Below are 24,799 nucleotides of genomic sequence, written 5' to 3' on the forward strand. Positions count from 1 at the left end.
TGTGAAGGTATCATTGGAGGCTTCTGTCAGGAGCACGAGGGGACAACCTCTGCAGGTTTCAAATGTCCTGAGGCCTCTGTCTTTCAGTTTATTTTGAGTGAAAAGTTAGTGTCCAGAGACTCTGTGTGTGTGTGTGTGTGTGCGTGTGTGTGTGTGTGTTTGTGTGTGTGTGTGTGTGTGTCAGGTGACTAGGCCTGGGACTGGTGAGATTTAGAGGAGCCACTAAGTTGGTGAAATATATAAGGCCAAAAGATGAGGCTTTACCTGTTCCCAGAGCCTTTGTTAGTGCCTGGCTTGGGGATCCCACAGGAAGCCTCGGAGTGTCACTGGCTGGAGCCAGGTGACCATTTACAGACAGCAGACAGTGCTGGCAGAAGGGACTCTCAGGTCTGTGCCCTGTTGTACAGAGGGGTAATGTGGGACCCAGATCAGAGACATACTTTCCACAAAGTCCAGTGGCCATCTAGTGGCAGGGCCACTCTGGGATTCCTGGCTGATGTTCACCCCCATCCTTGTGTGCCATTTTGAAAAGTTTCCCCAGACCAGGTGAGTCCCTGCCCAGGGTCTCCCAGAGGCTTCCCAAGTTACTCAGAAAAGACTGCCAAAGTCCTCCCCACAGTGTAGTCTTCTAGGAACTTCTCTCCTGTTTCTTCCACCTCCATCCCTCCCGCTGCTCCCACCACATTAGCCCTTGTGCTGAAATCCCCCAGCTCTTTCCCAGTCACCAGTGCTCTGCTCTTGCTGCACCCTCTCCCAGAGCCTTTTTCCTTCAGAAAGGCCTGACTGCCTCCTGTACCTTGACTATCACCCACCTCTCCTTCCTCAGCCTGCTTAGGATCTGTCCACTCTGACGCTGTGTTTGCTAGCTTATTCCATGCCTGTCTCTTCTCACGGGGCAGGGGTGTGGGCTGGCTTTGGCATGACACTGTTCTCAGAGCCTAGAATAGTGCCTGCCACGTGGCAATTTCTTGATATATGGTAGATTAATGAGTAAATGCTCTCATTCATTCATGAGTGAATGAGTACATGATGACTCCTGTGGTGACTGTGGTGTGGGCTTCACTGCTGATGTGAGTAGGGTGGGTCTCCCTCTGAGATTGTGCAGAGGGGCCTGGGTCTAGGGTCTCTGGGTTTGACCCTTTTTGCTTCCCCTATCTGCTGACTGAGGCTCTGCCTATCTGTGTGGGGCTGTTTGCTGAGGGTCTGGGGTGTGTAGGTTGCTGGCTGGGCTTGGAGAGGCCATGTGGGTGGGACATCTTGGGGGAGGCAAGGAAATTGGCCACGTGTTGCTTGGCATTTGTTCACCTGGAAGTAGAGTCACACCACCCTGAGCATCAGGGTCCTGCTATAGCAGAGGGAGGCAGCCAGGTGCAGCAGGACCCTGCGGGTGGCTGTCTCTCACACCTCTTCTTGGAAGCCTTGCCATCCACCAACCTGTGCACATGTACCCCTCCATGCGATAACACACATGCAACATGCAGGCACACTCAACACATTTATACCCACATATATACATGCTTACTTATGTATGTGCCATGTGTGCATATATGCCATCCCACAACACACATACACCATTCATATATGCACAGCATACAAAACAGCACACAAAACAACACAGCCCCATGGGGCAGCAAGGCAGCCTCAGCAATCCCTCACTCAGGTCTTAGACTCTTTAGACCCATCTGGAATTGCCTGAATCCCTACTCCTGAGCAGAGCAATACCTCAGCTCCCAGCTGGCCTCTGGTGATCTGGGCTGTCTGATCCAGTGGGGCACCCTCTTCATCCTCTGTTAGAACAAGACTAGGGAGGAGAGGGGTGTAGGTGGTAGCAGGCAGTTGGGCATAGGAAGACCAGGAACTCTGCAGCCTCCTGGAGTTGTAAGGCACTCACTACAGGCTGGTATTGTGTGTAGTTGGTAACTACAGTGTAAGCTCAAGGTAGGGATGGGAGGACCCTGGGGGTCACTCTGACACCCTGGGGCTGCCTAGGAGTGTTCCTTGGACTCTCCTCCTGGCTCTGTCATTTTTTAGCCTTGTGACTTTGGTCATGACCTTGAGTCACCCTTGGCCTCCATGTGTGCATCTGTCACCCAGGCACAGAAATACCTATCCAAGCTGTTTCAGTAGGCTTCTGGATGTGCAGGGAAACACTCAGAAATACTGCACATTAAAAAAAATTGTTTTGTTAGCAATAATGTAATCTAGCCTTCCTGGACACATTGTTGTGTTTTGTTCGTGTGTGTGTGTGTGTGTGAGTGTGTGTGTGTGTGTTTTGTTCTTAAAGGCACTTTGCTGGGCCAGGTGTATTGCTCAGTGGCAGAGCACTTGCTTAGCATGTATGAGACCCAGTGCTGGGATAAAAAGGCACTTTCCTCTACATTTGGAAAAGTGAATACTGTTTTTCTGCCAGCTCCCTAGGGACGTAGGAAAGTGCAGGTGGTCTCTATCTGCAGGCAGGCCAGCCTGGGGTCCTCAGCCTCCCCAGAGTTTGTTGTGAGTGTGAGCACCTTGTCCCTTTTGCCTCGGTGCTGTGTTCCTAGCTTGATATGGACTCCAGAGGCTCCAAATGTTAGTGCTAATGGTCAGTATCAGTAGCGGCACCTGTTCAGCACTCCTTATCTGTACAGGCTCTGGGCTATGCATCTCCTCTGCATGAATTTCTTGTATCTTCACAGCAACCAGGGACATAGTCACTGTTACCATTGCAGAGACTCACAGAGGTGCAGACACTTGACCAAAGCCTGCAGATGGCAAGCACCGCTGAGTCCCAGAGGCCACCACATTCAAGAGCACCTGATCATCCTGTCACAGCCACACACCCAGGCTCACCCGTTAAGAGGACCGGGACCCAGGGAGAAGGTGCTTGTCCAGCAGTCCAGCAGCTCCAGAAGGGACAGCCAGACCAGGGTGGGACTGTGGCTGCCATCGTAACTGCCAGTTGGTTCCTCTTTGAGGCTGGGTTTGGCAAATTGATTTCAGCAGAGGAAGAAGATTTACTCTCTTTTTAGACCCTATAGAAAGTGCGAAAATTGTGGAATTATGAAGATAAAATGATATATGTAAAAAGTTAAGGTTTCAGAAATAAAGTTTCCTCCCATTAAGAATTCATCATGTCCAACCTGAGTGTCTGTTGGCAGATGAGCGGGTAAACAAAATGTGCTCTAAACGCACCATGGAATAGCATTTGGTCTTACAAAAAAAATTGTGACACATGCAGCAGCTTGCATGAACCTGAAGGACAGTATGTATGTTAAGTGAATAAGCCAGATACAATAGGACAAGTACTCTGTGATTCCACATCTGGGAGGACAGAGAGTAGAATAGTGGATGCCACGGGAATGGGATGGAGCTTCAGTTGGCAATGATGAAAAAGTTCTGCAATGGTTAGTGGTAATAGTGGCACAGTGTGAATATACTTAATGCTGCTCAATTGTGCACTTAAAAATGCTTAAAATGGACTGATGTGGTCAAGCACACATGTAATCCCAGCTGCTCAGAAGGCTGATACAGGAAGTTTGCAAGTTCGAGGCTACCCCAGGCAACTTAGCAATACCCTGTCTCAAAATAAAATTTAAAAAGCTGAGGGTAGAGCAGCTCAGGGGTAGAGCGCTTGCCTAGCATGTGCAAAGCCCTGGGTCTAGCCCTGGTGCTGCAAATTAAATATATAAAATAAGATTTAAATGGTAAATGTATATTTGGTATGTTTTACTACAGTACAAAAAAGAAAGCTCGTGGCATTTACAATACAGGATTGCAATCTGCACAGAACGGTACCCTTTATTTATTTAGTTAGTTTTGCCTTTTGAGACAAGGTATCACTACGTAGTCTAGGCTAGCCTAGAACTCATGGGAATTCTCCTGCTTCAGAGTGCTGGGATTACAGGTGTGCACCACCACCTCTGGCAAGGTAGCCTTATCTTAATGCATTTATTTTCTAGTAATCCTCCCCATCTGCTAACCTGGATGAATGTACAAAACAGACACATTGCATCCTTTAGTTATTCAGAAATCCAGACTCAACACTACTTCCCCTGGCCTGTGGCCTTCAGACTGAGGGAGAGTTGATTGAGAACTCTCCACTTCTTAGCCCTTTTCCCAGTCTAACTACTTTTTAAAGAGCCCTGTTCTCCTAAAGCCTATAATTATGTTTGCCTCCAGGGACCCAGGCCTTTTTTTTTTTTTAATAAGCAAAGAGCATCCTACAATTATCATGATGATTTGTTGAATGCAGGCCAAATGGAGACAGGAGGCTGACTCAGCTCTGGAAACTGACACGCACGTGTTGGGGCTTTCAATCCTGGAGGCTCTGCCAGGGCTCGAGGGCTCGATAATTAATATTAAGAGCTGGAGAATTAACAGATCCACATAGGTGTCCGCTCGATGCCGCCCACAAGACGGAAGGGGTGGGTTGGTGGGATTTGGCCCTCCTGAGGCTGGCAGGCTCCGCCTTCGCAGATGGTTCTGGGTAAACATCTCTGGCCTGCGTACACCGCAACTCCGGACACTGTCACCTGTCACTGCTGGAGCTCCACGCAGCCAAGGCCAGGGTGGGCAGAAGCCAGAGGAGTTGGAGACTGTCACCTCTGTCAGCCCTCATTTTCAGGCTGAGCCTGGTTTCATGGGCCTGCCTGTAATCTCCCTGAGTTCAAAGAGCGCTTAGCTGCTTGTCTTTGTCAAGAGCACAGTTGGGGATCTTTTATGTGGAAGATGTAGGATTCTCGGGCTGACTTTGATTATTTATTCATCCCCCTTCATGGGTGTGTGATAGCCCAGGCACCCCAGAGCCCCTTGTCCTGGCTACTCTTGCTCAGAAATTCATCGAGCTTAAAGCCCTTTGAAAATTGCTTTCTGAGGGAGGGGACAGTTTTTGAAGTTTTTCTTCTCTCTCGCCCTCTGCAGTGCCACAGCATCTCTTGCCGCCGTTCCACGCACCGTTGCCGATTGACATGCGACACCAGGAGGGAAGGTACCATTATGAGCCTCACTCCGTCCACAGTGTGCATGGGTAAGTCCTGCCCTGTGCCTGCCCTCACCTGTCACCAGGGAGGCCCACTAGCATCCTCGGCCACTCTCCCTCCTCCATCTGTCTTTTTGGAGTTTCTGGTACTTTGTCCCAAGCGGCAGGCACGGACCCATGCCACCCAGGAGTGTGAGAGTGGGTGACATATGCACACCAGCCACCCTGTTCCTCCTAAGAAGGACACGCAGTTCACTTCCTTCATCGCTTCTGGGGTGTGGGCTTCCTGGGGGATCCATATGAGATTGGAGGCTCTTTACCTGCCCATGAAACAAATCCTCTCTAGTCCCTTTTATTATCTCAAGGGTCCCTGTTTGGAAAATACATGGTATGATCACCCTACTGTGAGAACTTGAACTTAAAGTGGTCCTTAGGGTCTCTTGCTGTTCCCCCTTAAGATACAGAGGTGTTTCAACCCGCAGTGTCCCTCTCTGCTCCCACCTGGGGTCTCCAAGCCCCTGGATGACATTATGACTCAAGGCTCAGCCCCTTACCACCCCATCATTCTCCTGCCAGAGTCAGGCCTTAACCTTCTCCCCATCCCAGCCTCTCAGTGGCCCTCACATCTACCTGAGAGGAGGCTTCCATGAAGAAAAGCAGGCCCCCAGGTCCCTCATGACCCTCCCCTTTACTCTTACACTCTCCAGCCACTCACCTGCTTATGCCAAGTTGCTGTCTGTGCTTCCAACACACACCACCTTGTCTCCTGTCTGTAACACACTCCTGCTGACTCCCCAACCTCCCAGAGTGTCCCCTCCACTTGGCCATCTCTAAGTCACAGCCCAGGAGCAGCTCCTCCTGAGGACACTGGATCCCCCACACTGAGGTTCCCGCCACACCTTTCCCCCAGGTTGAGCTCTTTCAGTGCCTGTCTCCCTGCAGGTTCTGAGCTCCCCTTGAATTTCTGCATCTCCAGCAGCTGACACAGTTGCTTGGCAACTGGAGAGCTCTCTCCATGCATTCCCCTGTGGAGACCATCCCCACTGATGGAATGGAGTCAGTAGGCATTTGCTGAGCACTCCCTGCATTCAAAGTATTGTGCCCCGGAAGTGTCCCAGCCACCCCTCAGATGACACCTGTTTCAGGAAACCTATGACCTCCCCAAGATGGAACAAACCTAGGACTTCTATTTCTTCTTTAAAATACTTTTTACTTTTTATATATTTTACTTAGAGATGCATTTAGACATGCAAAAGCAATTGCAAAAATTGTGAAAGATTTCCTATATACCTTTACTCAGTTTTTCAAATATTAACATCTGACATAACCAAAGACTGATATAATGCTGTGAACTGGCCCACACACTTCATCCAAGTGTGGTCAGTTGTTTCCTTGCTACTATCTTTTTTTCATGGCTCAGGCTTACACATTGCATTTGATTGTTACACATCCTTAGCCATCTTTAATCCATGCCAGGTCCTCAATATCTCTTTGGCTTTTATGACCTTGACAGTTTGAAGAATACTGGTCAGTTATTGCATGAATAGCTGCCACATGAAATGCCTCTTGGTTCAGATTTGCCTGCTGTTGCTTCATAATTACATTTCAATTACACATTGGAGGGAATAATACTGTAAAAGTGATGCTGTTTGCTCTCTAGTACCTTGTATCAGAAGACACTGAAAATGTTGCTCACTTATTCAAGGTGGTATCTACTGGTATTCTCTCTTAAAGTTGTTCCTTTTGTAATTATTAAGTACATGGCTGGGCAATCCTTTGAGAATACATGAACATCCTGTTTTTCATCATAATTTCACCTATTAATTTAAACAGCCATTGATTATTCTTGCAGGAACCATAATTATTAATGTTTGCCAAATGGCAATTGTCTATTTCCATCATTCTTTCCATGTGCATTGACTGGAATTCTACTGAAGGGAAATAGTGTCCTTTCTCCCATGGGCATTTTGCTTATTTATTTCAGTATTTATTTGATATGTGGAAATTCATGTTATTCTATGGGTTGCTATCTTTATTTATCCTGCTATTCAAATCATCCCAGATTTGGTCATTGAGAGTTCCTTCAAGTTGTGTTTTAAGCCTGTTTGACATGTTGGGATCTTTCTCTTGCATTCTGAAGCATGTAACTGGTTCTTGCACTAATACGACCTGTTGCAGCAGCTATAAGTCCACCTGTGGGTGATGGGGCCACTTCTGCCTCTGCTTGCCTCCAGGGATCCTCCTGCTGTAGATAGCTGATACTACATCCATGGCAGCCTAATGAAGAAAGGTGCATATGTTTGGAACTAGTTGTGCTACCTGAAAATTGCCCAGTTGATGGCATCCAAGAATCCCCAGTGCATCAAAGGAGCACAGTTCCTACTTGGAAGGGGTTGGTGCTGCTGATTTCCTGCTCCTGAGAAGTGGCTGGTTCAGTGGAGCAGATTCTGAGTACAAAAAGCCTGCCACATAATATTCCCTGCACAGGCAGTAGGCGAGCACCCTATAGAAATGGCCTTGTCCCTCACTGGCCGGCATGGAGCTTTTTCTAGACTGGCTACCTGAAAGGCAGTATGTTTGTTTTCTCTAGCTGCTGTAACAAATTACCATCAACTTCATGGCTTAGAACAATACAAAGGTATTTAAATAGAGTTCCAGAGGCTAGAAATCAGGACTAAGTCTTACAAGCCAAAATCAGTGTGTTGGTAGAGCCTGTTCCTTCTGGAGGCTCCAGGGAAGAATCTGTTTCTTTGACTTCTCCAGCTTCTGGATGCCTCCTGGTGCTTTGGTTTACAAGCCCAGCCTCACATCACACTGCCTTCACTCCCTGCTTTTGTCCTCAGATCACTGCCTTCCTCTTCTGAAGCACTTTCCCCCCTCTCTCTGCCTCTTTTCTTATCAGGAGACCCTAGACTGCTTTAGAGCCCAACCAGCTATCTAGGATCATCTCTCTGACTTCAGATTCTGAATATAACCACTTCTGCAATGTGCCTCTGCCATGAAAATAACACTCAAAGGTTCCAGGAATTAGGATGAGAACCTCCTTGGCAGCCATATTCTGCTCACTTGGGATTGCGAAGCCCTGGCATAGAGTCTAGCTTCTTCCAGTAGACTACAACAAAGCATGTTGATAGTTGGCTCAGGTCCACATGGGGCCCGGTGCTCTGTCAGTTAACCTTCCTGACTGCCCCAGGAGATATGTGTAAGCTTGGGCTTGCAGATAGAGACATGGATGCTCAGAGAGGCACAATGGCTTCTGTAGGTCAGTCCAGCAAGGTGGACCTGCTGGCCTCTGTGGAGGCTGAGGAGGCCAGGATCTCAGGCACAGCTGTTCTCCCCAGGCAAGAAGGTGCTCATCTGCTCAGTATCCATTGAAAGGCAGCAGCATGGAGCTGTAGAGCAGTGTCCTGGCAGGGTGAGCTTCAGCAGCTCCACACTGTTCTTAGGACAGTTGGCTCCCACCCAGGCTAAGGAGGAACCTGGCAAGGGCTTCTGGGCTGGTCTTGGGCTCTAGAAATCCCCACTCCTTCTCCATCTATACCCAGTGGGAACCAGGACAAAACCTCTGAGAAAAATGGTGCTGTGGCTGGGGCGTCTGTGATTAATGTGGTTGGAGCCTGGTGGAGCACCCCGATCCATCAAGCCCTCATTGTCACCCGTTCCTCCTTGCTGGCACCAAATGTGTCTCATTACACAAACATTGCACAGCAAATGAGGTGTGGTGTAGTCTCTTCTCAGCAGAGTCTGAGCCTGTGCCTGCAGCTCGAGTCACAGGGCCATGCATGGCTTGCTCATGAGTGCACCTGCCACTGACCCCTGCCCTCTCTTGACAGTTCCAGGATAGAGCTCCTGGCGTGTGCAGGCCCTGGGGGTGACATCCCCGATGTCCCCCATTCCCGGTGGTACTGCGGTCAGGTACAGTACCCAAAGAGCTGCCATTGTTTCAGCCCTTCCCTGCTGCCTGCACTTAAACCTAGATCTGCACCCACCAGCTGTGGGAGAGCTGATTGATGTGAATCTACAAACCTTGGTTTTCTCATCTGTAGAGGAGCTGTCTACAAGATATTCCAGAGAACAGTCCACAGAGTTATGTGAGAACAAAAGGACAATGTGGTTAATGCATTTAAACTCCTTTGGAAGCATTCAGTCGATGTTAGCTATTGTTATCTGTTGAGGAAGGCAGCTCATTGCAGGCCAGGGGACGTGTGTGGCAGGCTGTGGCACATCCTCAGAAAAGGAAACTGTCCCTGTTGGACTTCCAGTGTCCCACTGGCATTGGAAGATGAGAAATGGAGCTGAAAAGGTACTGTTGAGGTAGAAGAAAGGAAGTCTTCTCCCTGGTGGAGGAATTTGGATTTCCTCCTTTGCCATCTAGGAGAAGAAGGCATGGTCGATTTATTTTCAGGGAACTGCAGGAGTGTTAGAGGGTGGACAGGAAGCATAGTGAATAGACCTGCCACTGTGTCCTAGTGGCTCTGGTAGAAGTGGAACAGTGCCAGGTTGACTGTGCATAAGGAGAGGCAGGGCATGGAGTTCAGTGTGGGACACCATGTAGTCTACACCAGCTAGATGGCTTCACCTACACATCCACACCCTGCCCCTCTGCAGGGAGACACTTCCCGGTTGCCTTAAGGTGCAAGCCCACAACAGGGCTTACATAGCTTCCTGATGCCCATGTGGCTTCAGAAAAGGAAGTGGTACCATCTGCAGACTCATAGTACAGCATCTTTGGTCTGTGATGGGGCAACAAGTGAGTCAGGGATCACTTGTGAATCCCATGGGTACATGTTGCTGAGTCTCCAAGAGTCTGTACCAAGGGCAAGGAGGAAAGCTCAGCTATGAATGTGGTCAAGCACTACCTGCAGCCCCTCCATAGTCTGTGGTGCTGATGGGAGAGAGTAACATGTTGGACCGCTCCTGGCCTCTCTTGGAAATAGGCTTGCCAAGGTGTTGTGGGGAACATGACTGGGCATGACATGGCAGGGTTCCCAGTGAGAGCCTCCATTTCATTGGCATGAAGAGTCCAGGCTGACTTAGGCTAGGATTAACTAGTGACCTAGCAGGTCCACATTCCTGGTTCAGGAAGCTAGATAGACCTTCAACTCAGGGTTCCTTGCTGAGTGCAACCCTTCTCTGCCACCCCTGGACTTTCAAGAAAACCAATTCCAGCTGCCTCCTGCTCAGAGAAACTGTCCCATGCAGCAGCTCCCAAATTTGACTGCAGGTCTCAACAGCCTGAGTGTGCCTTAAAGATGCCATTCATGGACCCTGGCCCAAGAAGTTCCAGTTCTTTCAGATTAGTTCTAGGGCTGGGGATATGCTTATTTAGAGGCACCTATAGGCCAGTTTGGGGATCACTGTAGGCCACACTGCTTTGCACACTCAAAAAAAAAAAAAAAAGAAAAAGGTGGCTAGCCAGGGATTTAGCTCCCTCGAAAGTACAAGGTCCCAAGTTCAACCCGGTACCAAAAAAAAAAAGAGTGAAATTTTTTGGGCCAGGGAATTAGCTCAGTGGTGCCACTGCCTGCCTTGCAAGCCCAAGGACCCGAGTTCGATCCCTGGTACCAAAAAAAAAAAAAGAAGGTGGCTTTTTCCAAGGTTAGTGTTCCATAATGATTGCAAGAAATGCTGTGAGAGTAATAATAAACACAGCCGCCTACTGAGTCCTTGACTCACTAACATTGTCCTGGGCCCTCATGACTCTGTCCTCAGCCATTTACCAAGGGTGTGTGGTTGGGCAGGAAGAAATTTGGACATCTTCTTGATTCTGGGCTCAACACCCCAGTTCACAATTCATGGAAGGTTGGCTTTGTGTTTCTTGAGAAGCCTCCTCCTCCTTCAGCAAATATGCGTGCTGCTTTTCAGAGCCCTGTGAACCGGTGGATGAGACTTCCAAAGGGCATGTCTGCCACCTCCTAGGCTGAGATGCCAGGTAGACCAGGGTTGCCCACCAGGGACCTCGTGCCTCTTCCTCCTTTGGGTCCGTCCACATTGCCGCCCTGTCTCTGAGAAACCTCTCTTAAAACCTGTAGTGGCTGCCCACTTACTTCCTCAGAACCGTGAAGAGCAGGCAGAGAGGGAGTGCAGAGGGCCAGGTCTAGGCTGAGTGTGGGCAGCATGCCCTCCTTCTGGGGCTGCTCTAGGCTGGATGACACCTTGGCTCACTGTGGTGGGAATGACCCTGAGAGACCCCATCAGTCAGGCTCCTTCTGCAGTCTAAGCCCAGGTTGGTCAGGCCAGCCAAGGAGCAAAAGCATGACCCTGTGCCCTGCTTCCTCTGCCTAGGGGACACCACCACTCTGCAAGGAAGGCAATACTGTGACTCCTCGCTGTTCCTAATGGGGAAACTGAGAAGCAAAGGCTGATTTCCTGTCCAGCGATGCATTCCTAGTAGGTAGCATAGCTGGGATTTGAACCCTGGGCAGTGTGGCCATAGAGGGCCACACTCTACTTACTGCCCTCTCTCCCAACTCTGAGAGATTCAGATTCCAAGCATCAAGAATACACGAGGCTGTGTGGGACAGATGCTCATTTATAATGAAATGTGGCCTGTAAAAGTTTAATGAGGAGTGTGTCTGATAAGCTGGCCTGGTCTTTGATCTTTGCTGCACACCAGCCCCTCAAGAAGGGGAGCTGCCTGGCTCCAGGCTTCCGAGAGCTGGTGTGGTCAACTAAGAGCAGTAAGGTGAATCTGGACATGTAGCGGGGGTCTGCACTGGGGATGAGGGTGCATGCACAACTGTGTGGAAGGCTGCAGCCAGAAGTCCTGCAGGGTAAGGAAGTGGCCCTCTCATCCCTCTGCTTCTCTTGGGACTCTCATGGACATTCCCTATCCTATACCTGCAGGATGGAGGCAGAACTGGGTGGGGCTGAGCTTCAAATCCTATCTGTACCATTTATTCCCTTTATATCCTTGTGCTGGCTGATTCACCTCCATGCACCTCAGTTTCCCTGTCTTTAAAATGGGGACATGATAAGTACCCCTTGTGGAATTGCTGTGTTGGTAAGCCAGTCACCCGCAATGTGCTGCAGTGTGGATCTGGAGTGTCCTGAAAGGCCTGTATGATGAAGGCTTTGTCACTAGCTGATGGTGCTATTAGGAGGTGGTGTAGGGAAGGGGAAAGGTGGGCTCCCAGATGATGCCCCTGGAGAGGACTTTGGTACCTCAGCCCCTTTGGTTTCTGGCTTTGCTTCTCAGCCACCAAGAAGTGAACATACTTCCTCTTCCAGACACTCCACCCCGATATTCTGATCCAAACATGGACAGAAGCTGCCTTTCCTCCTTCTCAGTTGACTCTGTATTGCAGTGGCAGAAAGCCACTTACACAAAGTATGGGGAATGGCATGCACATTCAGTTTTGAGTGCAGGATGCAGTCCAATGGTGCCCTACTCCTCAAGGCTCCCTGTAAGGTGGACATGTCCTTCTTGCTCATGGAGGAGGACACTGGAGGTTACTACAGCACAATAGCTCCCCAAGATCACTCAGCATCCAAGTGAGACCTGACCCTTAACCCTAAGTTCTTTCCTGTGCCCTGATTGTGCTCAGAGAGGAAGGAGTCTCACTACAGTTCTTGTGGCTTCATACGTTAGGCCTGTGTTCCAACATGGAAAGAGAAAAGTCATCAACCCAAGGAAATTAATCAGTAAAATTTCAGGCATTGCTGAATAGATTGATTGGCCATGAGGTCAAGAGTCCTCCTAGACTGCACAAGGCCAAGGTGTTATCTTTGGATGGATGTAGGTGCTAGTGCCCAGAACGCATTCACTTTTTCAGTTTAATTCATTGTTGCTGGATTCATGTGTATCTAAGTGCAGTCCCTTGGTGTCACCCTGCCAGCCTCTGTCAGTGCAAGGGACTGCACTGAGAGAAGGTCCTGGCTGTGGCTGCCCCAGAACTCTTGGGCTTTGAAAAAGCCCAAAGCCATCCCCACAGCCAGCCTTACTGCCCTGATTGTGTAGAACAGGAGTCTCCTACCCCAGAGCTGTGGCCTGTTAGGAGCCAGGCCTCACAGAAGGACACATGCGGTGGGCAAGTGGTAGGCATGCGAGCAGATGAAACTTCACCTGTATTTACAGCCCCTCCTGTTACCACCTGAGCGCCACTTCCTGTCAGATCCTTGGTGGCATTAGAGTTTCACAGAAGCATGAACCCTTGTGAGAACTGTGAGCAGGGATCTAGATTCCATGATCCTTACCATCATCCCCAAACCATCTCCCCCATCTGTGGAAAAACTGTCTTCCATAAAACTGATCCCTAGTACCCAAAAGATTGAAGACTACTGGTGTAGGAAAAATGATGTTGTTGCTTCCCTCAGCAGGGGGACGCTCACCCAGTACCTGTGACATACCAGCCTTGTGCCAGGGGCTGGGGACATGGGATCAAGAGGGCACAGCCTTGTCCCCCACAGAGATCTCCTGGTCTGGTCCAAAAGGGGGCAAAATTAGGAAGTTATAGAGTGGCCTGCTAGAGGTGCTGGGGAGCCCAGAGCAAGAAAACCAGGAGCAGGAAGCACATATCAGCCAGGAAGCTGGGAACTCCTGCCCCAGCCCCAGCCCTGAGGGCCACCCCCAACTTCTTGGGGTAACCCCTGTTCCAGTGATAGGTCTCTGAGACACCTACGCCTCTAAAGAGGAAGGGGACCCTTCAGAACACACACGAATGGACACATCTGCAGCACCCCGCCTCAGAGAGGAGGTTTATCTAAGCTATTCAGGATTATCCATCCAGTCTTGACAGGCATGCAGGAGAGGAAATTCCACACAGCACTTTGGCAGGCTGGGCTGACTTGAAGAATTCTCCTCTGGAGGAGTTGTCCTGTGTCTAGCCCACCATCCACACAAGCCTTTCTCATGGCTTAAACCCAGGCCCCTCGAAATTTAATGAGGCCCTTCCTTTCCTGAAAGCCTCCCCTCTGTCCCCCTCTGCTCTCCCTGGACAGCTGCCTCCTACTCCCACCCATGGCTTCAGGGGGTGACTTGCTTTAAGGTTTGGCTCAACAGTGCTCAGCCCCCATGTACACAGGTCACCTGGAGAGGACCAGGTCCTGACTGGCTCCTCTGGCTCAGCCCGGCAGCATTCTGGGCCCCACGGGGCAGATGGAGCCAGTCCAAGGCCACCAGCAGCCCCCACCCATCCCACCCCCACTCCTTCCCACTCGCCACTTCGCCAGGGGAAAACAGTCTCCCTGGTATCAGTCCCTCTTGTCTTTTACGCTTTGGGATTTTTAAGTTTGAAATAGCTGATAACCTTCCTGTCCTGTCCCAAAAGGGCAGCTGGGATAATGAGCTGCCATTGACTGTGTGGCCAGACCTTAACCAAGTCCATCTGGATGGCCTCCTTTGTAGGCGCAATTTTATAACCTAATTTCCCTACCAAAACATCAGTGTTTACTTAGCAAGAAATCTGTTCTTTGTCAGCTGAAAACACTGATTTCTCTATTAGGATTCTGTGGAAGGAGTGCCGGGCGGAAGCTGGAGTGTATGGGTCTTTAAGGGAGTGGGCAAGCAAGGGCTGGACAGACTGGATGTGTGTCTGCCATGGAGCAGGCCTGGTGGACAGGGCCAGGGCTGTCCAGGATGGAGCCCGAGCAGCAGATGGTGTCGTGGCCAAGATGGGCCCACTGGTGACCAGAGGACAACCACAGAGCCCTGAAATGCTTTCCAGCAGCTCGTACTAGTTCTCCACTCCCACCCCACCCCAGAACCCCCATCCACTCAACCAACCTCCACCATAGGCCAGCTTCCAGCCAGGATACTTTTTACAGAATGTGGTCCTGCTAAATATTGAGGGCGTACAGAAGAATAGCAAAAGGATGCTTAAAATAGACAAGTCATAGTGCCCACAGGTGCCCTGGTAACCTCCCTGGCCTAGAGACTGGGGACAAGCTGGCACTTTGAAGTCACAGGTGCCCCTGCTCTCCTGCCCTGGGTCCCCCCTTCCAACCTCACGGTTCTCTAGGATTTCCAGTTTATCAGCCCCTTACATCTGTTACAGTTATTACCTCACATCTTATTCCTCTAGCAACAGATGGTTTAGTTTTGCTTGGTTGGGCTTTATGCAGTCGTGCAGGTGTGTTTTTTGGGAGCTTGCTTGTCACATTCGCCATTACCTTCTGGAGGTTCGCCCTTCAGTATGTGGGGCTCTTGGTTCACTTACTCTGTGCTGACAGGTGTTTGGGCTGCAGCTGGGTCTTCATCCTTCTGAACATCACTATTGGAGCGCACGCCCTTGTGCCATCTACTGGGCTCCTAGTGCGGCGGGTTGTTTAGCATAAGAATCTGTCTGGGAACGGATCTGATGAGTCATCTTAACCTCCCGGATGTTGCCAGGCTTTGTGGGTGGTTTTGCCAACACACATTCCCTGCAGCTATTTGAGAGCTCGGTTTCTTGCTCATCTTTGTCACCAGGCTGACGTCAATATTTCCATTTGTCCACTCATGTGTTTACTGGCCACTGATGTTTCCTTCTCATTAAATGCCTACTCAGCTAAAAAATCCACCTTTCTAGGGAGCTGTCTTTTTCCTATTGACTTGAATAAGCATTTTATATATTACCGCTGCTGGTTCCATGACTAGTGATATGCGTTGCAAGCATCCTTTCTCAGTGGGTGCTTGGTCTCTTCCCTTCTCTGTTAGCAAACATGGAAGAAGAGAAGCTCCTCTTGAAATGTGGCTTGAGTTGTGGGCATTTCCCCCGTGCCTTTCCCCGATGTTCTCCTCTCACCCAGCTGGCAGGTCCGATCTTGATCCACCAGACTGTCCTAGATAATCCCTGGCATGACCTGCCATTTTTTCAGAGACTCTGCTGCCTCAGAATGCCAGGCCTGTACCACTCATGTACAAGAGTAGACCATCTCTGATGCTGCCTCCTGCAGGAAGCCCTCTCAGATTGCCCCAGTAGAGTGAGAATTCTTCCCCTGCCAGCCCTCTTCCCCCCCAGCACTTTGCATACCACTTGCTGGCTGCAGTTAGTCTTTTCTCTCCCTCTGTGACCCCAGAGGTCCTGCATGGTCCCTGCAGCAGCACCCTGACAGCCTAGTGCAGTGGTGGTAAGCCTATGACATGCGTGCTATAGCAGGCTGTTTGTATCATTGAAAGCATTAAAAGGTTCGCTATCCCTGGCCTAGTGATTCCCACATTCATGCACTCTTCTGAGTTTATGCCCACATGGGTTCAGGGTCCTGGCTGATTCTTGCTCGGGTTCCTTGCTCCCTACCCAGTGCCATCAGGGGCTGTGGGCAGTGAACACTGACTGAAGAGGGGAGTGGTGCTTGGCCATGGAGCAAGTACTGGCTGGCAGGACACCGGGGTTCATACCCTTCAGGCGTATGGACAGACTCCAGGACAGACTGCTGCCAGATCCCGTGGAGTGCAGAGGGGCATGGAGAAGACCTGGGCTCCAGTCTGGGCAGGGGCTCCATGTTTTCCAAAGGAATACTCTGTCCATCTCTGAAAATGCACCCCACCCGCCCCGAGTGAGTATATCTTGGAAAAGACTTAGTTTCTGGAACTTTCTAAATGGATGTATGGAAAACACAGAGAATGAGCTTGCCAATGTATGGTTTCACAGAAAAACTAACAAAAGAAAACACTGGAGAAGAGACTGAATTCCATGCAGTAGAGCCTCACAGAGCAGTTTCTGTTTGTTGGTGGGGCCTGGGGCAGTAGGTTTGGGCCTCACTCTGCAGGGATGTGCTGGTAACCCCGCCTGCCACCCCGCCTGCCCACTCTGCCTGGCATGGAAAAGTCTTAGTTTAGGGCTGGAGAGGGGCAGAGGCAGCAAGGCTGAGTGTTGCAGAACTTGGCTCCCTTTCTGGAAGGCCAGTGGGTCTGCAGAGGGCTTCTGAAAGCAGGCGCTGCCCGGTGCTGCTGTGAAAGTGGTGCCAGCCCCGAGCAGCTCAGCAAGAGCTGGAGGGCACAGACTCCCCACTTCCACGCACCACTGACCCACCGCATGGTGCTGTGATCCTGGTGGGTGGTAGGCATCATGGCCCAAAGGCAGGACTGGCACACACAAGCCAGTGTCTCCAGGGCAGAGGCCTTGGCGTGTCAGGGCTGTGTGCTGGGTGGATTCTGGCTATGGGGAGGCAGGGACCGTGTAATCCCGGTGGTGGGGGGAAGACATGCTTGGGAGCCCTATGAGCATGGAGATTGGAATGCAGGGCTCAGAGGCCCTCTGCTGCCAAAAGCAACCAGCACAGAGAGGAAGGGGGACCTTTCCTGCCTGCCTGCCAGAAGGGAGCACCCGCTCGGGCCTGGGTTATTCCAGGAAGTAACATGGGAGCTCTGCTCTCTGGGAGTTACAGTCACAGAAGAAAGAAGTCAGAAATTATGACAATGATGCCTCCCACCTCCTGAGGCTGACTGTGCACCAATATGCATCGCCTGTCACCTTGGTTGCCAGAGCTGCAGGAACAAGTTATCATGAACTCAGGGCTCCAGTCTTGGAGGTCAGAAGTCTGAAATCATTGTTACTGGACAAGGTGTTAGGGTTACACTGCCCAGAGAGTCCAGGGGTGAGAAGCCATTTGTCGCCTCTTCCAACTCCTGGTGGTGCCCAGCACTCCTAGCCTCATACCCACATCATCGTCATCTACACCGCCAAGACACATGGACCTTTCCTCTCGGTGCCATTTGCCCCCCTGCCTCTCACCTACAAGGTCCCCCTGACCACTTTAGAGCACACCCAGATAATCCATAACCTGCTCATCTTAGGGTGCTCATCTGGCTCACATCTGCCAAGTCCCTTTTTTCTACATAGTCATTCACAGGTTCTAGAGTTTAGGACAAGGATTAGTCTTTGGGAGACATCAGCCTCCCACACATGCATTCTCTCTGCATGTGTCTTTCCTTATAACAGATGTGTAAGATTGCTATCACCATAGCTCTTTGCAGACAGTGAGACAGGTTGAGAGAGGGCATATGATTTGCTCCCAGCCTCACAGCTAGGAGAGAGATGAGCTGGGCTGAGAGGGAACCAGGTATTCTGCTACCAAGCTTGTGTTCATCACTAGTCACTCTCTCTACTTTACCCACCCACCCACCCATCCATTCACCCACCCATCTACTTATCCACTCACCCATCCACCCATTCATCCATCTTCCATCCATCTATCCATTCATCCATGCACCCATCCAACCATCCATCCATCTACCTACCAACCCACCCATTCATCCATCTATCCATACACTCATTCATTTTTTCATTCACTCATCCATTCATTAGACATACTGAGTATGCTCTGTGCTTGTGGCGGGCACAAGCCTGGTGCTGGACAAGTGGTGTAAGTGGAAGTAGACTAGGCACCTGCACCTGGGGCTGTCTGTCCACTGGGAAGACAGGCCACATGTGAACTCATCACTGCCTGTGAATTCAACCCTGAGAACACCTGGTCATCAGCTGAGCCACAAGTGCAGGGTCCAGAGGAGGAGCCACCTTCCATGGGAGTATCTCATGAGCTGCCTGAGCTTGATCTGGAGCCTGGAGGCTCCTTGGCCAGGGGGCCTCTGAGAAGAAACAGAGGTAAACTGGAGAAAGGGATACAGATGAGAAGAGTGTCGTGGCAGTTTCAGTTGACCAGGGGCTGAGCTGTGGGGAAGGACTACAGCAAGTGCCCAGGACTAGAGAGATGGCACACAGGTGCTGGACATGTGGGACTGCAGCCTCTCTCCGCTGCCACTGAGGCTATATGTAACCCCAAGAGCCAGGCCAGAGATAAGACACGTAGGCTCTAAGTGACTGGAGCTCCCCTTTCTCATCAACAGCAGCAGCCCCTAGACCAGTCTGGAGCCACCTGGTTCCTATTGTGCCAGCGACTGCTGCCACTACCTCACCATGGACGTGCCAGGTCACTTTGTGTCTCAGTAGTGCTGTCTGTGAAATGGGACACAAGGGGCCCACTCCTACCTGTCTCTGGCCTTGCTGACCTGTTCAGGGGGACTCTGAACAAAAGCATCTCTCAGTGGCTAAGAGGGTGGGTCCCTCCTTCTGGCTCCCATCCCTTGAGTGGCAGATCCCATCCTGGGTGGCTCATGTCAAGTCTAGGTGAGTCAGCACCCTCAGCTCCAAATTGTTCAGCTTCCCCAAACAAGCACCCTGGGTGGGGCACAGGGGCCAATCCCTGCACCCCCCCAGCACTGCATTAAAGAGCATGTCGGTTCCTGCCCCTGTACCCTGGCCCAGCTGTGCTGTGCTGCATGACAGTTCAGATGCCCCTCTTCTCCTCCCTGTCCATCAAAGACTGACTCATCCCTCCAGCCCTCTAGGGGACCCCACCACCATGGCTCCAGACCCCAGGGACAGGCCCTCTCTGAGATGCTGGGCATGCTCGCTCAGGCCCAGCTGGTAGCTGGTAGGTGCTGAGCTGCACGTGGCCAGGTTGGTTCTCATCGCTGTGGCCTCTCCTTTTGTCTCCTGCCAAAACTCCTGTGTGAGCATGTGGGGAGGGGGCTGGTACGTGATGCTGGGAGGGTAGGTGGGTGGGGTCTGCTTCCCTCTGCTGCTTCCGCTTGCACAGCTCTTAAATCTGAGGGAGGGAAGCAGTGATCGGGCTCTCAGTGCCTGGCACTAGCTACCCTGCACACCTTCCCTGCCTGGCTCATCCATCTCACAGCTGTCCTGGCCTATAGGCAAGGGACACTGGGGCTCAGGGGCAGATGGTACCGAAGCCATGGCAGCAGCAAAGCCACCACTGAGGCCCCCATCTGTCTGACTACAAAGTGCAGGCTCTGCCTATCATGTGCTCAATGCCCCCTCAGCCCACACCACCCCAGGTCAGCCTGGGAACCAGCTGAGTAACATTGCAGAAGGACCAGCTGGCAGAGCTTTTTGTGGGGCAGAGACAGCAAGAAGGGGGCAAGCAGTAGCTTGCATCTTGGGGACCATTAGTAATGTCTCTGCCCGGCCTGACTTCACAGAAGCAGAGATATTGCCTCCTCTTCCAGCTCTACGACCTTAGGCAAGACACATGACTTCTCTGAGCCTGTTTTCTCATCTTTAAAATGGAATAATCCAACCAACCTTGTAGGCCTGTTGGATGCCTTGCACATGGATGATCAGCATGTGTTGACGACTCAAGTCAGCACTGGAAGCTTTCCTGTGGCAGTGTCCAGTGATGCCTCTCTGTGCTTTGTCCTGCCCCCCATTTTTCCTTTCCCTCCTTTCTGTCTTTACTTCCTCTGCCCCAACACTGACATTTTGGGCCCAGCCCTGCAGGCACAAGGTGGACAGACCTGAGGAATTGGGGCTCAGGTCTGCCTTGCAGGGTGCCACATCAGGGGTCACTGGGCAGGGGAAGGCTGTAATGGTCAAGGCCTCCCTGGACAAGCCCTGACAGTTGCCTAAGACAGAAAAACTCAGTTTGAAGCGACTTACAGCGCGCGCACGCACACACACACACACACACACACACACAGATCTTGGCTCTTGGCTCAGATAACTGGAAAAGCCAGTTTTAGGCAAAACTGAATCTGGACCCAGGGGCTCAAGTAGAAGCTGATCCCATCTCAGTTCATTCTTCTCCCCTCTCCCAGGTCCCCCAGCAGCTCCATGCCTGCATTCTACCAGCTTAGCCACCCTATGAACCTGAGACCTTCTTTCTCACTAATTCCAGCCAGAGTGGCTGCCTCGGGCATGTGCCCATCACTGAACCAGTCAAGGTACCCAGGGATAGGGAGTGTTCTGACCACATGCACTTGGGTCATATGTCCTCCTGCCCAGAGCAGAAGAAAGAAAGTGGGTCCATCAATCCACCCCAAAGTGCTCTGTAGGCTTTGCCCCACTGCCTGAGGCATTACCTTCACACACACATAGCTTTATGCTCCAGCCTTTCTTTGCACATGCTGCCTGCTTTGTTTATAATGTATTTCCTCATGAATTCTTCTTCATCCCTCAGGATTCAACCAGAATTCACCTTCTTTAGGAAACCTTCCTCTCCCTATCAAGCACCTGATGCTACCCCGCACTCTTTCCATACTTGGTTCATCTCATCTCACAACTGTGTCAGCCTGCAAGCAAGGAGAAGTGCAGATCAGGGACAGTCAGGGAACTCTTCCTATGCACTGTGTTCCTATCGCACTGCCCTGTGCTCACCTGGTTCAGTCTGCCTCCTCCACGAGGACTCTGACCTCCCTGAAGTTCCCTGGACACAGAGTGTGGGCTCAGGGCAGCCTCACTGAAAGAGTGAACAAACTTAAGAAGGATCTTCTGGTAAGGCCAGGCTCAGAGGAGCTCGGAGCAGTGTATAAGAGCAGAGTGCAGAGGGCGGCTCTGTCACCCAGGGCAGTGTGGATGTGCACACTCGTGTGTCTGTAACACTGCTGTTTACATTGAGCTCAGACAGCTGGCTCCTCCTCTTGTCCTCAAGGCTGCCTCTTTGAACCTCTGCCAGCTGCCAGAGTGCAAGGCACGGACAGCCATGGTTCAGACTAGGCTGGCCCCTACAGCACAACTGTGTAGAAATAGAAACAGGAGGGAGGCTGCTGGTGGGACTAGCCTGGAGCAGGGTGCAGACCTCACTAGCAGACACCTTTGCTGATGAGGGGGCACTCCCAGCACCCAACATGCCCAGGACTCTCATTTGGATCATGGGGTGGTGCCAAGCATTGAAGAAAGCAAAGCTTAGGTCCTGGAAGCCCCAAAAGACTCCTTTATGGATTGGCACTGTTGGTATGGGGTCAGGGCTGCTGGAAGCTCCCTGTTTCCCCCAGTGAATTCATAATCCTTGGAATTTTGCCGTTTGAGACTCATCCTTTGGCTTTGTTTGGTCTGGCAAAGTGACAATGTCTTGGAAATGACAATGACCCTGGATTCTTATCAGTCACGTACGACACAATGTGAGGTAGAGGTCCCTGGCCCTCCTGAAGTAGGCTATGTGTGGCCATGGAGTGGAGGTGGGGACATAAGGGGCTGAAACAGTGTGAGGTAAAAGCTGCTCTGCTCTCAGGTGCTGCCCTCTCCCTGATCCTGCCCCCAGCCCAGGCTTGGCACATAAAGAACTGAACTCATCAAGAGCACCCACTTCTCCACTGAGGACACAGGCTTGAGCCCAAACTCACCTGAGTTGGGTGTGGCTCCTCCACCTGCTGGCTGAGGGATAATGGCCAAGGGACTTGGTCTTCCTGGTGTGTTGTCATCTGTAAAATGAGCAGAAAGTACCTACTTTAGGAATTTTTTATTTGGATCAAAAGAGGAAATATGTACATATGGCCTTCTGGTGGCTGGCATGTCACTGCCCTGTGCTAAGCTGCCAGGGTATAGCTGTGATTTAGGTGGCCTTGTGTAGAGGGGACATCTAGGAAGGCTTCCTGGAGGAAGTGTCTAGAGAGTCATCCTTGGCTACACTGGCTGATGGACCAATTGGCTGGGTGCCCTGAGTCCCCAGGTCAACAGACGCTCCATGTTCCAAGTTGACTTGTTCTTGGAAAGGAAACTAACACGAGTTAACCCCCTACCATATGCACTTGTCTCTTTCTACCACCCTGGTAAGCCACCAGAAAAGGTCATCAACCTGGCTGAGGCCACTCAGCTAAGTAAAAGGATCAGTGCTAGCAAGACAACTAGAGCTCTTGAAGGGGCAAGCTGTGCCCCCATGTAGGGTTCTGTCTCCCCACCTTCCAAGCTCTGGGTCCTACAGAACAGCCTCCCAAAGCCAGATCTGCTCCTCATGTGCTGAGATTCCCTTGGGGAGTCTGTTCTCAGGCTGGGCAGCAGCCCCTCTGAGCATCCCATCCAGGTAAGAGTCCCCAGTGGTGCAGTGCAGCCCTGGACAAGGGGCACCATCCTGGGAATAAGGCCCACTCCAGGAGACCCTTACTTGCCTCCTTCTGGCTGCACAGCCCTGGGATGTGATCCCCTGTCTGGGCACAGCTGTTGGCACAGGAGCTGTTTGCCCGGCCTGGTGGGCATGAAGCCAGGGCTTCTGTGCTGGAGGGGCTGCCATGACCCCAGGGGCTGAGATCCTGCAAGGAGCTCAGGGATATCCCCATGACCTCAGGCCTGGAGAGGGAGGACAGCGGCCTATGGGAGGTCCCGTGTCCTTGCTGACGACAGGTAAGGGAAAGGGGAGGCAGAGCTCACCTTCCTCCAAAGGTGGCAGCTACTCTGAAGAGACAGAAGTCCAAGTTCCTGCACGGGGGACAGGTGCCCATTCTCAGGCAGCCCTGTACAGCCGCAGCACCACCTCACTCCTGCCTCCTCCTGGGCAGAGACTCATCTGGCTGGATGGATCTGGCTTACCTCAGACAGACTCACCGGGGCCATCATGTGGCCTCCGTGTGCTGCTGGAAAGCCCCATGTGACTGCTGGCTTAGGGGCCTCAGCTGTAGCTGCCACCATCTGCAGTGAAACCTTGGGGCCAGAGATAGTGTTTCTGGTTTGGGAGCTGGGCAAGCCACTTAGGGCCACCAGCTTCAGTGACCACAGGCTGCTGTGTCCTCAAGACCCAGCCACTGCAGGCTCTGGGAACTTGCTCTGCCTGGTGTGTCCCTGAGAGGGCCAGGGAATTGGGACAGGAGGTGCCTGAGCTGTCCTCCAGCCCATGGACATCTACTTGTCACTGTAGCATACCTAGCCTCCAGGTGTGTCTCCTTCAGCCCCATGCCCACCCCTGGGAGCCAGGAGGGTGGAGTGATGTTCTCTTCAGTCTTTTACCAAAATCATGTGTCCTTCCTGTTGTAGTCACATGCCAGCAGGAGCTGTCCTTGGCCAGAGGGTACATCAATCTGTTCCATTCTTCCTCCCTTGAGACACAGCCCCTGCCCAGAGCAAAGCCATATCTTAAGGCCTCACACTTAATGACAACTCCTTGCAGGTGGCTCTGGCTCTAGAGGTGGACTGGGAGTGAGAACAGCTACAAGAAGTGGTGGCTCTTGATTATCCCCGAGGCTGCTTTCTGCCAGCCTTGGTGTTTGACACACAAACATGTGCTTGTCAATGATCCTGAAAAAAACTCAGTGCTTCTTAGTGTGCCAGCTGAGTGTGCAGCAGTGCCCAGACACACCCTACTCCCGGAAGAACTTGGTCACCCTGAGAGATGGACCCACCAACTGGAGACCAAAACAATGCACCTTGAGAGCAGAGAAGGGTGCGAGCCAGGGGAAGGGGCTTTGGGGGGGAGTCACCCAGTGGGTTCCACACTGGGCTGTAGGGATGAGAAGGAGGCAGTCAAGGATTGGCATGGGCCAAAGCACAGAAGCTGGTAAGAATTGGCAGGATCCCTGGGTCTTCACATCCATTGCAGTCACATGTGTAGCAGAGTATTTACCTCCACGCCCTGAAGAGTAGCCTCTTGTGGGAAGTTTGTAAAACCCAAATAGGAAGACATCTGGACCTCACCTGTTTGGGTCCTAGCTTGTACTGCGTTGTAAGCCCAGTTTCCATGCACCGCTGAACATAAAATCAGTAATTATCTCCAGTTTGCTCAGCTCCAGAGCAATCATTCTCTGCCCAGAGTAACCAATTCTCATCATACCTTTCACGCATGCACCATCTGTCCTGTGGGAAGATGCAGAGGCTTCCTGGGCACTTCTGGGTTTGTCCTAGGTGGGGGAGTAATGCTATAATCCCAGCTGTCTTATATGGCCTATCTGCTGAGAGTCAGGCACAGTTTAGAGGACTTTTACCTTCATGGCAACTCTATGTAACAGACACATTATTGTCCTGTTTTACAGATGCAGAAATTAACTGTTTAGTGTGATTCAGCTGTAATTCCAATCTAGTCTGATTCTCACCCATACTCTTTATGTTGTGTCAAACCATAAAGATACCCTATTTTCTGAAAAATTGAAGCTCAGATCTTGGTAAATGTGGCTCCGAGTGATTTAGTAAAGTCTGATTTGTCTCA

At 51.3% G+C, this 24,799-nt stretch overlaps 1 protein-coding gene across 2 annotated transcripts in view; it reads left to right on the plus strand.

The window, feature by feature from the left end:
* The window catches only part of Gli2 (GLI family zinc finger 2), a 222,391-nt gene that overhangs the window by 164,221 nt on the left and 33,371 nt on the right, over window positions 1-24,799 (plus strand). For both annotated transcript variants that reach the window (XM_021236521.2, XM_021236524.2), the window contains exon 3: window positions 4,900-5,005. In XM_021236521.2, the coding sequence (XP_021092180.2) occupies window positions 4,900-5,005 (106 nt within the window). The remainder of the gene's footprint in view (window positions 1-4,899; window positions 5,006-24,799) is intronic.

Source organism: Heterocephalus glaber, unplaced genomic scaffold (genome assembly GCF_053883595.1).
Source record: "Heterocephalus glaber isolate CG9 unplaced genomic scaffold, H.glaber_assembly_v1.0 deba00000347, whole genome shotgun sequence".
Lineage (NCBI taxonomy): Eukaryota > Metazoa > Chordata > Mammalia > Rodentia > Bathyergidae > Heterocephalus > Heterocephalus glaber.